Source organism: Dipodomys merriami, unplaced genomic scaffold (assembly GCF_024711535.1).
Source record: "Dipodomys merriami isolate MVZ:Mamm:240054 unplaced genomic scaffold, mDipMer1.0.p SCAF_783, whole genome shotgun sequence".
In the NCBI taxonomy this organism is placed as follows: Eukaryota; Metazoa; Chordata; class Mammalia; order Rodentia; family Heteromyidae; genus Dipodomys; species Dipodomys merriami.
Genome location: NW_027206383.1, coordinates 332,083 through 353,032, shown reverse-complemented (window position 1 = coordinate 353,032; position 20,950 = coordinate 332,083). Strand labels below are relative to the sequence as shown.

General features: G+C 49.2%; 1 protein-coding gene across 1 annotated transcript in view; it reads left to right on the top strand.

Moving 5' to 3' along the window:
* The window catches only part of LOC138818856 (tubulin-specific chaperone D-like), a 147,913-nt gene that overhangs the window by 11,244 nt on the left and 115,719 nt on the right, over window positions 1-20,950 (top strand). Inside the window, exons 4-7 of the mRNA XM_070009999.1 lie at window positions 664-765; window positions 2,051-2,197; window positions 2,599-2,654; window positions 9,171-9,300. Of these exons, the coding sequence (XP_069866100.1) occupies window positions 664-765; window positions 2,051-2,197; window positions 2,599-2,654; window positions 9,171-9,300 (435 nt within the window). The remainder of the gene's footprint in view (window positions 1-663; window positions 766-2,050; window positions 2,198-2,598; window positions 2,655-9,170; window positions 9,301-20,950) is intronic.

The window sequence follows — 20,950 nt, the reverse complement described above, 5'->3', positions numbered from 1 at the left end:
CAGCTGCACTGCATGCAGCTTCAGGTCTCAGGTTGGTGCTCTGTCTGCCTTCTCGGTAGGCCTCAGATGATGTTGTGTACTGGGCAGTGGGGGGATTTGTAGTGCTTGGGGTACACCATTTAGCGTACCAAGAACAAGTTCTTGTCTGACGAAAGAAACCGGGTGTTCTTCAGAAGTGTGAACAGGAACACCTCTGAGGTTCCTGGGTCCAGAGGATAGTCTACAAACAAGGTAGAAGAAGTTTTGGCTTTGCTGCAGTCTGTCTGTATTTCTGATGAGCACAATAAAGTTTATCAGTCATTTTGGAGCAAACCATATTTAATGAATAAACAGGAAGAAAGATAGTTTCTTGTTTCTTTGGTCTTTACCAAGTTGTATTACAGTAATGTGACAGAATTCTTTCTGATCCTTGGGTGGATCTCGTTGGTGAGAGGAAAGAGATAATTTTACTCCCCTGTATTTTCTTTTCCCTTTTCTGTCCCCCTTCTTATTCCTTCCTCTCTCCTCCCCTTCCCACTTTCCTTTCTTCTTTATTACCCTTCTCCCTTCTCCCTTCTTTGTTCTTCTTTCTTTTTCCTCTTCTCTTTCCTCTTCCTTTAGCTAGGATTATAGATATGAGCCACTGGCGCCCATCCTAATACAAATTTTAATTTTATTTGGTAGGTTCGAGGATATAAAATATTTCTTCGTTTATTTCCTCATGAAGTAGCTGATGTACAGTCTGTGTTAGATATGTTCACAGATCAGAACCCTAAAGATCATGAGGTGAGTGTCACCCCAAATCCTTCTGGTTCTGCTCCTTGCAGGCCGCTCTGTTCTCTAGCCTCTTCCTGTTTTATCTTGGTGCTTTGTAACCCCCCCCCCCTTTTTTTCTTTCTTGTCATGGGGCTTGACCTTTGGGCCTGGGCACTGTCCCTCAGCTCTTCAGCTTCAAGGCCAGCGTGCTACCACTTGAGCCGCAGTGCCACTTATGGTTTTCTGGTGGTTTATTGCAGATAAGAGTTTCGCGGATTTTGCCTCCAGGGCTGGCTTTGAACTGGGTCCCTTAGGTCTCAGCCTCCTGAGCAGCTAGAATTACAGGCATGAGCCACTGGTGCCTGGCTTCTTTTTTTTTTCCCTTCAGAGGATTTTGCTTTGTAGCCCAGCTGGCCTTGAACTCATGCTTCCTTGCTTTAGCATCTGGAGTATTGGAGTTACATGTCTGTACTATCATCCCTAGCTCTGTTTGCTTTTAAACTTGGGAGCCTCAGGCTTGCTAGGTAGGCACTCAGCCACTTGAATAGCTCTTTTTTTTTTTTTTTCCCCAAATGAGCTGGTGTGGAGCTTGGTCCTCCTAATTTATGCTTCTGACCATAGCAAAGATGACAGGTTCATGCCACTCTGCCATGTGTGTGTGTGTGTGCGCGTGTGTGCATGCCTGTGCGTGTTTGTGTATGCATGTGTGTGCCAGTCCTGGGGCTTGAACTCAGAGCCAGAGTGCTGTCCTTGAGGCTTTTTGCTCAAGGCTAGTACTCTACCACCGCTCTACTTCCAGGTTTTTGATAGTTTATTGAAGAGTCTCATGGACTTTCTTGCTCAGGCTGGCTTTGAACTAGATCCTCAGTACCCTCCTGAGTAACTAGGATTATAGGTGAAAGTTACTGGTGCCCACAGAGAGTTTTACCTTTTGTTTTAAACAGGACTACCAAATGTAGTTTGTTTATTTAGTATGGAGTACTAGCTAGATTAGTACTAATTAGTTTAGTTTACTAGTGCCTGGTCATGCCCAGTCTTTTCTGTTGAGATGGAGTTTGTTAATTTTTTTTGCCCGAGTTGGTCTAGAACTGTGATCTTTGTGATTTTGGCCTCTGCATAACGGGTCATACACCTCTGAGCCCAGCTATTGGTTGAGATAGGGTCTTAAAATCTTTTTTTGCCTAGGCTGCCCTCAAACCACAGTATTAATGATCTCCACCTCCAGAGTAGCTAAGATTATAGTCATGAGCTACTTAGTGAGTGCTTTAGTAAGCTCTTTTGTATGGAAATCATTTTAACTGATTTAACTTCTTAGACATGGGAAACCCGATATATGCTGTTACTGTGGCTCTCTGTGACCTGCCTGATTCCTTTTGATTTTTCACGTCTTGACGGGAACCTTCTTACTCAACCGGGGGAAACACGAATGCCCATAATGGACCGTATTCTGCAAATTGCAGAGGTAAATATGACTGCACAGATAATTAGCTGCTAATTGTGTCCTCTCTCATGCCTATGTTGTCTTGAAATTAGAGCTCAATTAGGTAAACTGTGGGTATTTATGTATTTCATTTCCATATTATTTTCAGTGATGTAAAATTTCACTTTATTTGAAATTACGATAATTCATGTAGAGTTAAGAATGAATTAGCAGGTCTTTTTTCTTTGTAGATATTGCAATATTCTGTCAAGTATAACAGTGATCTATAAGAAGCTTTAGGGACAATGATAGAAAATAAGGATTCATTTTATACTCAGTTGTCAGCTTTGCATGAATACTGCATGTTGTAGGAAACCTAGAAAATAATGAGAAGCAAGAATGCTGAATTGACCTGTCGAGTTTAACCTGTTGAATTCTTGCAGTCCTACTTGGTTGTCAGCGACAAGGCACGAGACGCAGCTGCTGTCCTTGTTTCTAAGTAAGTCCTGCTGGCTGCCCTGGGCTGTTGGCTGATATGTGATTGGTGTTCAAGAAGGCCTGTCATATTTTGTGTTTTGGGTATATCTGCTAATTCTCAGATAAAGGTCCAAGAGGTTTTTGCTCCTCAGATCCTTTTACCGTTTCTGGAGGAGCATGCAGGGCTAGTTGGACACAAAAGACACTTCAGCTTGAAGTGATCATCCCCAGTGCTGGTTTGGGGCTTGTGGAGTCACCCAAAAGGCTTTCGGACAGAAGGGTTGATCTAGATCAGGAGCAGCCAGGGTTCTCCATGGTGTGATTTGGCCTTCACAGAGGAGTGGTGGCAGTTTGCAAGTTCCTTTAGAAGTAGTTCATGCTGTGGTCTGTGGAGATCATGAATGCACCCAGGTTCTGTCAAATATCGTCAAAGCCAGGGACTAGTAAGCGTACTTACTCAGATTTCAGAGGCTGAGATGTAAGGATCTAAGGATTATAGTTTGAAGTAACCCTGGTCAGGAAAGTCTCACAGCCAAAAGCCTGAAGTCAAGTTGTGGCCGAGGGGTAGACCACTAGTGTTAAGGAAAAAACAGACTGTGGTACAACAGTCAGGCCCTTAGTTCAAGCCCCAGGAAGGGGGTGTAGGGGTTACAGGTATGACTCAGATGGTCGGGTGCCTGCCGCTGAACATAAAGTGTCGATGCTGAGTTTGAGGCCCAGTGTCTGTCTGTCTGTCTGTCTCTCAGTCTCAGTCTCTCTCACACACACACAGTGAGATGTAGCTTGGCAGTGGCACAGTCACCTAATATGTACAAGGCCCTCAGTCTTATTGCAGCATTGAAAAATAAAGGGGAAAAAAGGGAAACCAGGCCTTCCTGTACAGGGGAAAATGTGAAAGCGTGGAGAGGGGAAGATGCTGGTCAACACAGCCTGCCTGGGAGATTCTAAAAGGTGACAAAGATGCGTGTTTTGTGAAACACCCGTTTTGTTAAATTGGGAATGCTATTTTTTTTTTTTTTTTTCGGTCGTGGGGTCTGAACTCTGGGCCTGGGCGCTGTCCCTCAGCTCTTCAGCTCAAGGCTAGCATTCTACCACTAGAGCCACAGCACCACTTCCAGCTTTTTCTGCTTACGTGGTTGTGAGGAATCGAACCCAGGGCCTCATGCATACAAGATAAGCACTCTACCACTGAGCCACCTTCCCAGTCACAACAATGCTATTGTTTTAAATACTTGCATGATGAAATGAGTTAGAAGCTTTGACAGTTTTTTCTGCTGCTGTGTTGGTGAAAGTCATAATGGTTTGTGGTTGTTCTGACCGGGAAAATAGTTGGCACCTTGCCTGAGGTGAGAACAGCTTGGGTACAGCTGTGTCTTTCTATGACCATCTCTGCAAGGGTAAGAGATGCTTGCTTTTTTAGAGCAGTCGGAAGTCATGTGCTCTGGAATGCATGGTCCAGCCGTGAGGACGGGCCTGAGATGTGAGAGCCAGGTGCACTTTGATGCCTGGAACGGATGAGGCTGCTTCTTCTGGGCCCCTCACCTGGGAGGTAGAAACTCACTGGCTGATGGGCACCGGTGGCTCAGGCCTGTAATCTTAGCTACTTAGGAGGCTGAGATCTGAGGATGGAGATTCGAAGCCAGCCTGGGCAGAAAAGTTCCCCTGAGACTCATCTCACTCAAAAACTGGAAGTGGCGTTGTGGTGGAGAACTGCGTTGAGCACAGAGGCTCAGGGTCAGCACCCAGGCCCTGAGTTTAAGCCCCACCACCACCACCACCACCACCACCAAGAAAAAGAAAAAGAAACCTACCAGTGGAGGCTGCTCTCTGCTTTATTATGAACCAGAAAATTACAGGTTTGCTGTCATTGTAAAGGTGTGGTAGTCACTTCTTGTCATTGTGGCAAAGCACTTGAAGGTAAAATCGGCTTAGAAGAGGAGAAGTTTATTTTGGTTTGCTGTTTCAGAGGCTTCACGTGGTTGGTTCCATTGTTTTGGGACTGGTGATGAGGCAGAACCACAGGGTGGACAGGAAAGCTTGAGCCGAGCGGCTTACCTCATGGTGGCCAGGAAATGGGAACAGGAAGGGCCAAGAACAAGACATAACTTTCCCAGGGAACACCCAATGAATGACCTGCCTCCACGAGGCCCTGCACTGCCGCCAACAATGCCATCTGATTGTAAAACCAGAACCAGTCACTTCCCACAAGCCTGTCAGCTGACAACTCAGCCTTAATTTAGCATGTAAGCTGGCCACTTTTGGCTTACAACTATAATCCTAGCTACTCAGAAGTCTGAGATCTGAAGATTATAGTTTGAAGCCAGTCAGGGCAGAAAACTCTGGGAAACTCTTCTTTGCAACTAACCATCAAAAAGCTGGATGTGAGCTGGGCCCTGGTGGCTCACGCCTGTAATTCTAGTTACTCTCAGGAGGCTGAGATCTGAGGATCACGGTTCAAAGCCAGCCTGGGCAGGAAAGTCTGTGAGACTCTTATCCAATAAACCACTAGAAAACTGGAAGTGGTGCTGTGGCCCAAGCAGTAGAGCACTGGCCTTGAGCTGAAGAGCATAGGGACAGTGCCCAAGCCCAGAGTTCAAGCCCTATGACTGACTAAAAAAAAGGCTAGAAGTGGGGCTGGGAAGGTGGCTTAGTGGTATAGTGCTTGCCTCGCATGCATGAGGCCCTGGGTTTGATTCCTCAGCACCACATAAAAAGCTGGAAGTGGCGCTGTGGCTCAAGTGGTAGAGCACTAGTCTTGAGCCAAAAGAAGCTCAGGGACAGCGCCCAGGCCCAGAGTTCAGGGCCTATGATCGAGCCAAAAAAGAAAAGCTGAAAGTGGAGCTATGGCTGTAGTGGTACAGTGACAGTCTAGGGTGAAAAAACCAAGTGAGCACGTGAGTCCCCCTCAGGTCTAGCCTGAATGCGCCTGCACACACACAGACGAACGCAGGAGTTTGGGAACATGTCAGATTCAAGTGTAACAGGAAGCCTGTGTTTGGAGCATGAGACCCACATGTGCTCCCATACCCTGCCTATAGCTGCCTGCATCGGTCACCTGACTGGGGGTCAGATGGCTGCACTCCTGTGGGCCTAGAACTCAGCTCCATCTTCTGATGTGGCATCGGATATCAGTGCTCTGTGGGTAGCATACAAAGATGGCTACCTTTCTCAATTGGTTAGTAAGATTAGCATTCTTCTTTTAAAATTATTATTATTATTTTATTTTTCCAGTTGTATACCTTGAACTCTGGGTCTGGGCGCAGTCCCTCAGCTCTTCAGTGCCTGGCTAAAATTATTTTTTAAATTGGTATCAATTATTTGTAAAATATTTTTTTAAACAAGTCCATTTATTTACTTTTTTATTTTTTGTCAGTCATGGGGCTTGAGCCACAGCAATACTTCCGGTTTTCTACTGGTTTATTGGAGATCACAGTCTCACAGACTTTCCTGCCTGGGCTGGCTTTGAACCGTGATCCTCAGATCTCAGCCTCCTGGGTAGCTAGGATTACAGGCGTGAGCCACCTGCACCCGACCACTTCCTGTTTTCTGGTGGTTAATTGGAGATAAGATTCTCATGGACTTTACTGCTGGTGCTACTTTAGAACCTCAGTCCTCAGATCTCCTCCTGAGTAGTTAGGATTACACTTTCCATAGTGTGGCTATTAAGAATAAACACTACTGTCTTGAATATTCCACATAAAGCTCCTTGGGATGAATTCCTACTTGTGGAGTGAAGAATTATATGGGTTTGAGATTCAATTATTACAAAGATTGAATAAGCTGAAGGGCCCTGTTTCCCTTATTTACCAGTTGAGTGGGACCTCATAAATGTTTACCAACTTTGTCAAGTAAAAGGTGGTATGTATCTTATCTTTTTTGCCTGTCCTGGGGCTTGAACTCAGGGCCTGGTGCTATCCCTGAGCGTCTTTGTGCCCAAGGCTAGCCTTATTGGTGCCATAGCACCACTAAGAGTCTCATGAACTTTTTTGCCCAGGCTGGCTTTGAACTGTGGTCCTCAGATCTCAGTCTCTTGAGTAGCTAGGATGACAGGCGTGAGCCCCACCTGTGCCTGGCTAGTTTTGTTTTTATTTTTCCTAGTTCTTTCCTTTTTTTTTCCTTAGCATATCATTTGTATAAAATAATGTGTGCATTGTGAATTGTGAATTGTTACTCTTCTTTTTTTTTTTTTGGCAATACTGAACTCTGGGCCTTGAGCTTGCTTGGCAGGCACTTCTGCTGAGCCATGACTCCAGCCCCTATTTGCACTTGTTATTTTGAGGTAGGATCTCCCTTTTTGCCTGATCTTCCTGCCATAGCTGGGATGCCAGGCGTATGCTACCACATGTAGTCTCTTCCAAGGAGAGGAGTCTACAACATATTTTTTCCAGCCTTGGGCTGGTCATTGCTGAGACAGGCTTCAACGCCATCTAGTGCCGAGATGAGAAAGTGTTAAAAGAGACAGCTGCTGCCCAGATGAGTGTTTCGCTCATTGGGTTGGTTTCCACCTGGAAATCCAGGAGAGGCCAGATCTCTGTGGGAATTTCTGAGCCTTAGAGTGTTACCAGTGTGGTCTCTGCTTGTCTCCTGTGTCCGTTTGTTGTCTTGTTGGGGGACGTGCAGGGTGTTTACCTACCGTGTGGGGTCACTTCTGATGCTGCTTCCCCCTCTGGCGCCTGCTTTCAATATCATGTTCTGCCTGAGGCTTCGGAACTGCACTTGTTTCTTTTTTTTCTTTCTTTTTTTCTTTTTGTTGGTTGTGGGGCTTGAACTCTGGGCTTGAGCACTGTCCTTGCACTCTTCAGCTCAAGGCTAGCGCTCTACCCCTTGAGCCACAGCGCCACTTCCGGTTTTCTTGTGGTTTATTGGAGACAAGAGTCTCAGGGACTTTCCTGCCCAGACTGGCTTTGAACCATGATCCTCAGATCTCAGCTTCCTGAGTAGCTAGGATTATAGGCATGAGCCACTGGCGACCGGCTTCCTGTAACTTTTGATAGTGTTATATAGTTGCTAAAATGTTTAGATACAATGCAGCCTTACAAAATTTGTGTAGAAAAAATATGGCTTTATTCAGTTTTGAAACTGAGTCTTGCTATGTAGCCCAGGCTAACCTCAAGCTCACTGTGTGGTCCTGGCTTGTCATTTTGATCCTCTTGTGTTAAGTCTTCCAAATTCTAGGATTCTAGGCATTTGCCACCCTGTTTGGCTATGCATATACACATATGTGATGGAGGCGGGCTCACGGGATGAGGAATGCCAGCTGTCTATGTCTGCTCACTGTGCTCTGCTAAGAAATAGACCACAGTAATGCGTGAGGCGACTTGTCACCAAGCCAGTATGGAGGCAGCTCTAGCGCAGGCCAGCTGATCAGGTCAGACACGGGATGGGGAGGAGGACCGGCGGAGGGGTGACTTACGCTTAGGTCCCAGTGGAGATGGCTAGAGCTCGAGGAGAGCCAGCGTCATGGACTGGTGGCTCCAGTCCTCGCACACTGCATGGGGCACCGTGGAGCTCTCCAGTGTGTATTGCATGTGGAGTCTCCACGTTGAACGCTTCTCTGGAGATGACCCCACCATTGAAGAGGAATTACCACAGTCAGTGTGTCGGCATCTCCACATCTCCCTTCTAGTTGAGTGTCCTGGAAGTGTAGTGAGGACACTGGTCAGACCTGCTGCCTGGCTCAGCTTGCCTGCCCTGGCCACCTGTGCTACCTGACTGACCTTGCTTCTTTGTGTTCTTAGCACCCTCTTAGCTCCTTCCCGCCCCGGGCCATGCTCTTGTTGCTTCTGGGGACAGCAGTTTCCCACTGCATATAGCGATGGCTCTTCTTGCCCAACTCTCCATTGTAGGCCCCTCTGGGTTATCACTGTGCCTGTGCTGGGTGTGGGGGCACAGCACTTTCTCCTGCTGTTTCCTTCTGTCCTTCTGTGGCTTGCTGTTTCAGTATCAGCCTTGGAAAGATGGGGCTTTGTTCTCCGAGTGGTAAAGTCAGGCTTGAGTCACTGCGCCACAGAGGGGGCACTGGCATGGGGGCTGCTGGAAGAGTGAGGAGTGCCCGGGGTCTGGTTTAGGGGCTGGAGGATGAGTGTTGGGTGGGAGGATACAGGGCTGGGAGAGGGAAAGGAAAGGGGCTTGTGGTGGTTGCCCTGAGACAGGTCTTTGGGCTAGCGTTGGTTCTGGGCCGGGTTGCTGGGGTGTGTCCTGAGGTGGAGGGGGATAGTTTATAGGCCCTTCTCAGCTGTGGTGACCTAGGAGGATGGGAGATGAGTTGGGGACCAGATAGGAGGAGGCAGGGCAGTGAGGCCTGTGTGTGTCTGAGAGATCCTGATGGAGAATTAGCTGCTGGGACCGTGGGCAGGACTTGGTCTTCTGGAGAAAGAGGAGCTGTGAAGGAGCCTGCGTAGGGGCTGCCCACCTGCTACAGAGTGACAGCACAATTTAGAGCATGCCTAGGGCCCAGGCGGGGCGGGTGGGCAGTTGGACATGATGCATTTTTGGTGGTAGAGGCTTGTTGAGCTTGTGATTTTGTTCTCTTTGGCAGGTTTATCACACGTCCTGATGTCAGAGAGAGGAAGATGGCTAGCTTCCTGGACTGGAGCCTGTGCACCTTGGCCCACTCCTTCCAGACTGCTGATGGCATCATTGCCACCGATGGGACGCTGCAGGCTCTGGTAACGTGGTAACGTGCAGGGACAGGGTGTGGGGAAGCCAGGATCAGCACTTGCACTGGACCCAGAATGTAGGGATTTGGAATTCTCTGCTGAAGTGACTGGAGCATGGTGGGAATCATCTGCTTCTTGGGGCAGTATAGTTTTTCCCACTGCTGTGTGACCTTGAGCTAGACTTCTGCAAAAATGAAAGCTATGGATTCTCAGACTGCCACCAGAGGGCGGTGTTGCCCATGGAGGTGCAGGCCTTCAGTTTCTTCCTGCTTAATTTTGTTACAGCCCTAGTGAAGGAGGGCTTTGAAGTTAGGGTTTGAGCTCTGATTTTGCTCAGATGAGTGGGTTTCGGTCTTTTTAGCATCATTGTTTTTTTTTTTTTTTTTTTTTGATTCCGGTCGTGGGGCCTGAACTGTGGGCCTGGGCGCTGTCCCTCAGCTCTTCAGCTCAAGGCTAGCGCTCTACCACTTGAGCCACAGTGCCACTTCCGGCTTTTTACTTTTTTTGCTTATGTGGTGCTGAGGAATGGAACCCAGGGCCTCAGGCATGCAAGGCAAGCGCTCTACCACTGAGCCACCTTCCCAGCCCTTTAGCATCATTGTTTAAACACAGATCTTGGCACCTACAAGGCGCCTCATGCCCTGCCTCTTGCTGATCTTTTGCTTTGCTTGTTTGTTGTGTGGCCTTGTAGTGCTGACGAGGAGAAAATATCTAGTGTGAATTCCACAGAAGAGGTGTGGCCTGGGCAGCTGTTGCTAGGAATCTCCCTGGTTAGCATCCTTGAGAGTGGAGAGGGCCTCCTGGGGCCTGGGCTCCAGAACCAGCCTTCTTTTTGGAAAGTGTGGACAGGGTCTTTGGGGATGTGGGCTGCAGAGTTAGCACCTGGTCCTGCTCCTCTTTGATCGCAGTGGTTGAGATTTATTCTTGTCCTTGTCTCGGAGGCTGAGGATGCTGACAGCTCACTTAGGAGAGCAGGGCCTTGTGGGGCCTGTGTGAATGCAGGTGTCTGTGCCTGCCCACCTGCCTCACCATGCAGATGGTGATGTGGGCTGATGCGGGGTAGAGGGCACATGAGGGCTGGGTGGAGAGCAGGCCAGTGCTGTAATGGTCACTCGGGGTGGACAGGCTTCTGGGTAGCGTGGCTTGCTGGATCCCGGTAGCACCATCAGGCCCTTGAGTGTCAGGGCCACGGAGAGAGGAATGTTTGAGTGCAGTTTCTTCTTAACCCATATCACTCTTGTCCTCAGGGAACTGTCATTCCAAACATGTAAGAAAGAAACGTGGGAAATGCCTCCTTTTTTCTGTGTCCCTTTTAACACAGCAAGGCCTTGAGTTTGATCCCTAGCACCAAACAAAAAACAAGAGCAAACTATGAGTTAGGGAGCTGCTGGGATCCATCCCCAGCTTCATAAAAAGTAAAGAAATAAACAAATGAAGATGTGATTCACATGAAGATGTTTATTTATATGCCAGGAACATTTTGCCTCTTCATGTGAAAAGTTTAGTCATTTTACATGTTTACAAGGCTTTGCAACCCTTGTTTCCTCCCTCCATCACCCCGTGTACCATGAAGCTCTCCACAGCCCCCGAGGCTACTACCCGTGCTGGTCCGTGGAGTTGTCTGTTCTAGACATTTCATGCCTGGAGACTGCAGGGTGTGGCCTCTCCTATCTGGCTTTTTTGACTGAGTGGTCTTAGGGTTGGCCCACCATGTGGCGTGTGTCGGTGCTCTGCTTCTGTTTATGGTCAGATAATATTCCATTTTCTGGGTGCTTTTGGCTATTGTGATTAACATTGATAGGAGCTTTTTTTTTTTTTTTTTTTTTTGGTCCAGTCGTGGGGCCTGAACTCTTCGCTCAAGGCTAGCGCTCTACCACTTGAGCTACCGCGCCACTTCTAGCTTTTTTTCTTTTTGCTTATGTGGTGCTGAAGAATTGAACCCAGGGCCTCAGACAAGCACTCTACCACTGAGCCACCTTCCCAGCCCCTGATAGAAGCTTTTACGCACAAGTTTTGGTTTAAGCTTGTATTTTCAGTTCCCTTGGGCATTTAACAGTATTGATGTATTCATCTATTTTTTAGTTTTTATGGTACTAAAGCTCAAACAGTAGATAGTAGCGCTAAGTTTTTCCACTCCCCCCAGTTCATACTTTCCTTTTTCTTTCTTTCTTTCTTTTTTCTTTTTTTTTTTGCTTGGTGCCGGGAATCAGACCAGGGCCCTGTGTGCTAGGCAAGCCCTCTGTTACTGGATTATGCCTACAATAGTTGTCCCCTCTGTTCCCCCCAATATTGGAATTTGAATTCCGGTCCTTGCTCTTGCTAGTGCGTACTTCTACCTTTCAGTCATACCTCTACTCTGGTTTTTGCTGGTTCCTTTTGAGATAGTGTCTCTCCCTTCGTAAACAGGTACACTATTGTATCCAGCTCCTTTTAAGAAAGGAGTCTTAGGCGTTTTTCTGCCACTTAAGTAGCATGAGTCACTGACACAGGCGTGTGTGTGTGTGTGTGTGTGTGTGTGTGTGTGTGTGTGTCTGTCTGTGTGTGTGTGTGTGTGTGTGTGTGTGTGTGTGTGTGTGTGTGTGTGTGTTACTGAGGACTCGAACCCAGGGTCTCATGCCTGCTGGGCAAGCACTCTACCACCAAGCCATATTCTCAGCCCAAGGCTGTTTTCAAAAACAATATTTGTTTCTGAAGTCTTTAAAAATAATATGGCTGCATACCTGCCACATCAATAAAATGTGGGGCTTCTCAAGTACAAATGCACAGCCGTGACCCGGAAGGTTCTTGTTCCGTGGCCTGTGGGGTGCTTCAGGAGGAATTTGTAGTGACTTTCAGTGAGCTGCTCCAGGGGAGGGATACGGGGTGGCTGGCGGCTGCCGTGGAGGTCATGGTGCCCACTGAGGTGGGCCTGAGGGAGTGTGCATTTAGGGTTTGGGTTATTCTGGTAAGGGTGGTGTTTAATTGAAGGTATGGGGATAAGCGGGTCCTTAAAGTTTTGCAGGAGTCTTCTTGAAAAGTCTTAAGAGAACAATGGAGAAGACAAAAGTGTAACCTGAGCCTGTTGGTCCCGGTGGCTCTTCAGAATGTGGTTGCTGCCTGGTGGGGTGGCTGGGAGTGGGGACAGGCTTGGTTGACCTCAGGTGATTCATTGTTTTAGACCACCTTTGCCATGACAACATTTTGTTTTTTTAGCAGGGTCTTGCTGTGGACTTTTGCTGGCCTTAAACTCACCATCAACCTACCTCGCCCTCCTGGGTGCTTAGATTTCAGGCCTGTTCTACCACATTCGGCCTTCTTGTGGGGCTTCTAGGGTTTTCTACAGGCGTTAGTCTGGCCTCGGAGTTTTCCCCCCAGCTCTACCCCCCTCTGGGCTGGCACAGTCAGCGCATTGCTCACCCAGGCGAGACTGTTGTGGCCTGCCGTGTTCAGGTCACCTTGGAGGACTGAAATGATCCTAGCTGGTGCTTTTGAATGTGTCCTCGAGCCTTGCAGTCCTTCCTGGCTTGTAGAGGTTGTGGTGGTCACTTTCCTTCTAGTTCTGCCCACAGCTTCTTTTTCAGGGACGCCCTCCCCCCCCTTTTTGGTGCCAGTCTTGGGGCTTGAACTCAGGGCCTAGACTCTGTCTCTGAGCCCAGGCTGACACTCCACCACTTAGCCACAGCTCTACTTCCAGCTTTTTTGGGTGTTTAATTGGAGGTAAGACTCTCATGGACCTTCTTGCTTGGGCAGTGTCCAGTGCCCAGCTGTTTTTCCCCTTTTTGGTCCTCTGTTTTCTGTTTCTGCCTTCTCCTGTGAGGGGTGCACAGAGACAGATTGTGCTGACACCCAAGAACAGGCAAGCTTCCTGTTTGTCCTTGCTCACAGTATAGTGGAGTTAAACCAGTCAGATAGTGGGGGGGGGTGCTTTTTATTTGCATATCTCCAAATTCCACATCAAGAGGAGAGAAGTTTTCTTTTTTCCTTTCTCCCGAGGTATAAGAAAGTTCCAGGGGCTTGTCCCCCAGCCTGGCCTGTGTTGACAGAGGAGCGGGTTTGGGACAGAACACTGAGGCAGTTTAGCAACAGCACCTCGGTTCTATCTGGAGAGATTTGCCCTGAGCTATGGTGAGCAATTGTCTGACGCAGACAGCTGAAATCCTGGGAAGTAGATGAATGAAACTGCTGTGGAGCAACAGCTTTGGCGGCCGACCTCCTATGGCTCCTAGTGTGGGCAAATCCCGTCCAGCACCTTCTGAAGGTGAAGGTCCTGCTGCTTGTAGAAAGCCTGAGTCTTTCCAGAGTCAGCATGTGCTTCCCCTTCTCTGTTGAAGGGTCTGTCGAGACTGGTGGAGGCTCCAGGGCAAGAGGAAGTGCTGAGTGCTCAGAGGTGGAGCGGGTTTCACCATGGGCTTGTTAGACCTGAAGGCAGAGGGTTGGGTATCCTGTGCATGATGAAACTTGCAGGTGTATTGTGCTTCAGGATTGCATGTCTCCTTTGATGCAGTTGGCTCCGTTTTTATCCACCTGTTCATTAGTGTGGGTTAGGCGAAACAGGTGAACCCTGAACAAGTCCCATCGAAACTAGGGTTGGTTTTATTTCCCTTGAAGCACCGGCCTCTTGGCTCCTCTGGGAGGGAAACAAGTGCTTGGCAACTCTACCTTACTGGTGTCCCCGTGGTGCTCTTTACCTTGTTTTGTACAACACCCTTTTGTTCAGCCCCATTTTGGGCATTAGGTTTAAATGCAAATTGAGGAGATTCAAGGAAGGAAAACAATTACTAAAAATAAAAATTGTCGTTTGAGTGAGTTTTCTCATTCTGCTCACTTGATGGCTCCTATGATTCCAGTCTAATATGATTGATCCTTCCTCCCTCCCTCCCTCTTCCTCTTCTACCTCCTCCTCCTCCTCCTCCTCCTCCTCCTCCTCCTCCTCCTCCTCCTCCTCCTCCTCCTCCTCCTCCTCCTCTTCCTCCTCCTCCTCCTCCTCCTCCTCCTCCTTCTCCTTTTTTTCCCTTTCTTCCTATTTGCCAGACCTGGGGCTTGAACTCAAGGCCTCGGCACTGTCCCATAGCTTCTTTTGCTCAAGGCTAGCACTCTTAACACTTGAGCCACAGCACCACTTCCAGTTTTTTCTGTTTTATGTGGTACTGAGGAATTGAACTCAGGAATTCATGGATTCTAGGCAAGCTCTACCACTAAGCCACATACCCAGTCCTAACATGATTTTTCTTTGTTCTCTCTGGTGAGTGGGAAGAGACAGGCACTTGGGCTTCTGAAGGCAGACTGCTAGCAATGAAGGCTACCTGAATGGACCACATCTCTCTTCATAGTGGGGTTGCTCATGTATGTGCTCATGTATTTGTTTGTCATTGAGAAAAGGATTAGTCTGTTTTTTTTTGTTGTTGTTTTGTTTTTGTTTTTATTGGTTGGTCGTGGGGCCTGAACTCTGGGCCTGGGCGCTGTTCCTCAGCTCTTTAGCTCAAGGCTAGCACTCCTCAACTTAAGCCACAGCACCACTTCCAGCTTTTTCTGCTTATGTGGTGCAGAGGAATCGAACCCAGGGCCTCATGCATGGAAGGCAAGCGCTCTAGCACTGAGCCACCTTCCCAGCGCATTAGTCTGTTAAAAGACAGAATCATTTCTAGAGATGTAGCTCAGTAGTAGAGCATATAGAGGGCTCTAGGTTTGCTCCTGAGAAATCCCCCGGTAGCACTTACCCCTGTACCAGGAGAGGCCCACCTGTCTGCTGTGTGCTACCTGCAGGAGATAGGTACAGGCTTCCTTGTTTCTTGTGTGTTGGTTAAAGGACACTGGGGTCCCTAGTTTGGGCAGGGAGGAGGGACTGGTGGTCAGTGTTGTACACTTCATCTGCTTGCCTTAGGGAGGCTGGCTACTGGGGGCCCTGGCCGTGGACTCTGGGTGTGCTTCGCCCGTGCCTGTATTTCATCTGTCCCAGTGACCTAGGTGCAGGTGAGGTGCCTTGCTCCATCTGGAAAAGAAGTGACAAACGTCTCTTGCCTCAGAGATATGTGGAGGCCAATTAGAGCCTGTAGTCCTCTTCAGATAAAGAGCATCCAAGCCCAGCATCGTTCTCTTGTAGGCTCCTGGGGAGATTGCTCCCTGCTGTATCAAGACACTCTGGGCTCATGAGTCCAGGACAGGTTGTACTTTCAGTCACAGTGCTCAGGCAGGCTTTGGGGCAGAGAAAACAGGACAGGAACATCAGGCCTTGTGTTGCTTACTGGTTGTCCTGTATACAGGTTCAGAGGACATGGGTTCGTGAGTTAGAACTTTTCAGACTGTTCATGGCTTTCAGTAGACGTTACCTAGCTATTGCACTTCATGTCACAGCATTTTATGTGGGTGTGAGTCTTGTAGGAGAGTGTGGTGCCACACTCTGGAGCATGGGTCCTATACTTGGAATGAATTGAATTACTGTATATTTTTTTTTTTCTTTTGGGTCCGGTCGTGGGCCTGAACTCTGGGTCTGGGCGCTGTCCTTCAGCTCTTCAGCTCAAGGCTAGCGCTCTACCACTTGAGCCACAGTGCCACTTTCGGCTCTTTTTCTTTTTGCTAATGTGATGCTGAGGAATGGAACCCAGGGCCTCATGCATGCAAGGCAAGCGCTCTACTACTGAGCCACCTTCCCAGCCCTACTGTATTATTTTTTATGTGTGTTAGTCCTGGGTCTTGAACTCAGGGCCTGGGCTCTGTCCTTGAGCTTTTTTGTGCCCAAGGCTAGTGCTCTACCACTTTGAGCCATAGCTCCATTTCTGGCTTTTTCCCCCTTTTTTTTTTTGGCTAGTCCTAGGTCTTGAACTCTGGGCTTAGGCACTGTCCCTGGGCTCCTTTTCCACAAGGCTAGCATTCTACCACTTGAGCCACAGCACCACTTCTGGCCTTTTCTGTGATTAATTGGAGGTAAGTGTCTTATAGACTTTTCCTGCCTGGTCTGGCTTCGAACTGCAATCCTCAGATCTCAGCCTCTTGAGTAGTTTGGAGTTTGGATCACAGGTGTGAACCACTGGTGCCTGGCCACTTTCATTTTTTATTTTTTTTTGGCTATTAGTTGGAGATATTAGTCTCAGATTTTCCTGCGGGGTCTGGCTTGGAACCTTAGTCCTCAGATCACAGCCTCGTGAGTAGCTAGGATCACAGGTGTGAGCCCCTGGTGCCCGGCAGGTCAGGCTTCCTCCTCCTCATCCTGCCTGCCGGTGTGGGACGCGGTGGCGCTGCTGGCTGTGGTGGCCAGTGTTCCCTACTGGCCCTGTTCCGTGGCTTCTGCACGTGGCCAGGAGCCACAGCCCTGCGCTGCCCTCCCTCTCCCTTGCCCATCCTGGTTCATTGGTGTGTGATGGGTGGCTGCCCACACTCTTACACACACCCCTTTGTCTTTGCTGTTGACCTCTCATCCCTAATTCTTCTTTGGCCTTTGTTTCTTGATCTCTGTCCGTGTTCTGTGGACTGGGTGGGTACACCAGGACACCTCCAAACCCATGATAATTCCCATAATTGTTCCTCTCAGCCACCTGTACCTGGGTCCAGCAGTGTGACTGAGGTGCTTGTATGCCACTGTCTGGTGGATTGGCTCTCAGGTCCCCTGTCCTGACCAGAGCCTGTCAGCCTCACAGAGTCGTCTTCCTCCTCCCCTGCAGGCCGTCTCCCTGCAGCCTGGCTCCTTGTTCCACTCTGCCCTTGCCTGTCCCCTCTGCCTAACCCTTCTCTGGACCGGACAGGGAGCCGGCCCACTCTGGAGCAGTGGATCTACCCCTCAGCTGCATGCCCTCCTCGCCTGTTGGGTCCATGGCACTTGTCTGCCAGGGTGGCCCTCTGCTCCTTCGTCTGTGGTCATCAGGCAGGTTCCCTGGACCTGCCTGGGCTGACCATCCAGGGACAAGGAGTGGAAAAGAGCCACAGAGAGAATATGCTGAGGCATTGGCTCAGGAAAGACAGGCAGGGGTTCTTCCTGCCCCTGTGAGCAAGGCCAGGGGGCTGGCAACCTAAATACCAGGGGGATGGGGATGCTCTGTGACTGGCAACTGTCTTCACGCTCCTGTCCATCAGGAGCACTGCTGAGGGACCTGTGAGCACCTGTACAGCTGTGACTGGTACACTCATCAGAGAAGCTGGTCTTTAGCAGTAGTTGGTTCATTGGCAGCCCTTTGGCTGCTTGCTCACTGTATCATAGAATTGCCTGGGAACTGGCTCCTGGGAATTGTTCTCTGTTCTTTCTTGAAGAACTTGGGGTAGCTGATACTTTGTTCTGAAAGTCAGCTCCTCTCACAGGTCTGTGAGCTACAGGTCTGTGTGCTGAGCCATGTGTCTGACCAGTTCCTTCTGGTAGGTGGTGCAGGGCTCCACTGTGGAATGCTAGGTTCTGCCAGGTATATCCTATATCCCAGCTACCTTTTTTTTCTTTTTGTCGGTCACGGGGCTTGAACTCTGGGCTTGGGCGCTGTCCCTGTGCTCTTCAGCTCAAGGCAAGCACTCTACTGCTTGAGCCATAGCACCACTTCCGGTTTTCTAGTGGTTTATTGGAGACAAGAGTCTCACAGATGTTCCTGCCCGGGCTGGCTTTGAACCACGATCCTCAGATCTCAGCCTCCTGAATAGTTAGGATGACAGGCGTGGGCCGCCGGCGCCCGGCTCATCCCAGCTACTTTTGCTGTCTCATGTCACAGCAGAAGTATGGCTATTCAGACTAGGGCTTGTGGGTTTCCGTGAGGCATGTTCTACATGGTTGTTGGGTCTCTGGGAGCCCTGGTGCTTCTCAGTGTATCGTAGTGTTGCATGGCTTCAGCCCTTCCCCGCTCACTTTTTTCTTGCTGTGGGTACCTCCTTTCTCTAGTTCCACACAGGGCTTGTATCTGTGTGTTCTCATAGTCAGGTTTCAGGGCCAGAGCCAGCCTGCCTGCTTTCCCCTCCATGTCCCAGTGCCTGGCTCTGCAGGCACAGGTAGAGGATCCATTTCTGAGCGGAGTGTGTCTCCGACCCCTGCTCAGGGTCCTGGTGGGTGGGAAGAGACCACCAGTGTTCTGGGCATATGTCAGGTGATTGGGAAATGGTTATTTATACCTAAAAATCATTTGAAACTGAACTGTATTAATCACACCGGTACACTTGAGAAGGGCTGGAACGCTGTGCCCCCGGGGCTGGCCCTCTCCTTGCCCTGTTGCCCAGAGTCTTTTCTGCTGGTGGGTTTTCCTTCCAGGTCTTGGACCTCATTTCATATGATTTTGTTGCTGTTAATAGTCGATTCTAGTTGGGGCCCTTACCTAGCATATGTATATGTGTATTTGTATATATGTATGTATTCATTCAGTTTTGCAGTGCTGGGGATTAAACCCAGGGTCTTGTGCAACTAGGCAAGCACAGTATTAGTGAGTCTCAGCCCCAGCTGGGGAAGAAAAATACATTTTTCATTGTGGGATCTTACTGATTATTTTTGTTGTTGTTGGTTGTGGGCTTGACCTCAGGGCCTGGATGCTATCCCTGACCTCTTTTGCTCAAGGCTAGTGCTCCACCATTTTGAACTACAGCTCCACTTCTTGGTTTTGAGTGGTTAATTGGATGTGAGTCTCATGGCAACTTCTCATGGCTGACTTCAAATTGCAGTCCTTAGATCTCAACCTCCTGAGTAGCTGGGATTTCAGGTGTGAGCCACTGGCACCCGGCAAGACTTTGCTGATTCTAATCATTTACCCACTTATCCCAGCCATTGATAACTTCAGCAATTAAGTTTCACTTCTTTTGTTTTGTGTTTGTTGTTTTGGTTGGTCTTGGGTCTTGAACTCTGGGCCTGGGTGCTGTCCCTGAGTTCTTCAGCTCAAGGCTAGCTCTCAACCGTTTGAGCCACAGCGCCACTTCCGGTTTCCTGAGTGGTTTATTGGAGATAAGAGTTATGAACATTTGTGCGTGGGCTGGCTTTGAACTGATCCTCAGATCTTAGTCTCCTGAGTAGCTAGGATTACAGGCCACCAGCGCTGGCTTAAGTTTCACATTTCTGGAGATTCCTTTCCTTCTGTCTCTTGGTAGGTGATGTCTCTGGCTCCGACTTCCTGAGGTGGTCCTGAGGGCAGCGTGGTGTCTCCACCCCTGTGCTGTCACACTCCCTGCCCAGCTTCAGCTTAGGGTTGTGGGCCCTTCCAGATGCTTAATTTTGCAAGCCAGTAGATGTGCTGCGAGTTGTGATCTCCTGGGCTCCCAGTTGTGAGAGGAAGTTCTTTCCTATAGTGCTGTGGGGAGAGGCCTTGCAGGCAAGCATGAGGGCCTGTGTGCAGTACTTCATTCTGAGATGGCAGCGTGAGGCTTTGGCCTCACCAACACGAGGAGCTCCCTGGCCTGGCGAGAACCCATTGTGTTTTGGGTGGAGCTGGCCTGGAGTTGGCCGTGTGGGTGTTGATTTTTTTCTGCGTAACCGTGTCCCTCGTGTGTACCATGCCGATGAGTGCTGTTGCTGAGCCTGTCTTGGTGGGGTGGGACTGCTGCTTTCCTCTGGGACACGCAGGCAAGCCTTGCTTGCCTTATGTCTTGTTCTTGCTGTGGGTTGGCATAGGTATGGTAAGGTCTTTCTGAGAGTCCAGAACAGGGCTTTCCGTGGATGAGCTGCTGTTGTAGAACCTCTGTGGGTCTGCGCTAGGGGTGGCCAGTGCCTACCTACAAGGGGAGGACAGGTGGACTAAGAGGCTTCGCACTGCCAGTGAGTCACTCCTGGGCCGGGAGTGCGGGACCTTTCTCCAGGGGCCTGGGGTGGAGTTGCTTTTCTTGGCCTGGGTTTGGGAGTGCCTTCAGGGAACCTCAAACCAGCACCTCTTGCTTGGCAGCAGGGTGAACTTGCTCCTGAGTGGCTGACAGCCTATGATTTGCCAGGTTTAGAGAGCATGCCCTGGGGAGGGGAAGCTGATTTGCACAGCGCAGAAAAGCCAGCTTGGGCGGGTAGCAATCTAAAGGTGTGGTGGTTTAGGGTGATTACTAAGAAACTCTTTTGTTTATATCTTGCCTTGTGCTAGTTTCTAGAACAACAGAAGCAGACCTTGTGGTTGCTTCCCCTGAGTGGTGATTTTCTCTAAACTGTTGGTGGTGTAATTGCTTTGGTGTAGCCTGTGCTTTTCAGCAGGTGGCTAGGTTGGTTCCTGCTTTAATGCTTCCATGAAAATCAGTGCACCTCCCAATTTATGGCTCATTATGCATTCTTTTTTTTTTTTTTTTCCCCAGGGCTGAGAACCGAACCCAGGGCCTTGCGCGCGCCAGGCGGGCGCCCTTCCGCTGGGCTAAACCCCCAGCCCCTCGCTATGCATTCTTAAGACAACCTAACGATGAGCATCTTCTGCTTGATTAGTCTGGGGTTTCACTGCTCTCTGGCACATGCACTGACAGGCACTGAGGGATTGGTGGGTGGTCCTTGCATTGCATTGTAGCCTGGGTGGGCCTGGAACTTGCCATTCTCCCCTCAGCCTCCTGAGTGTGGGACGATTCTTTACTTTATGTGAGAAGACAGGAATACACAAAGTCCTTGTCCTATTGATTGCCCCTCTTTTCTCCTGGCTCCTTCATAGAGAATCACTAACTTTATGACTTTCTCTGCATGTTAGAGAGTATACTGAGAATATACAGTGATCCCTTACCTAGCAGGGTTACGTTCCAGAGACCCCTGCAACAGGGAGAATCTGTGAGGTAGCAG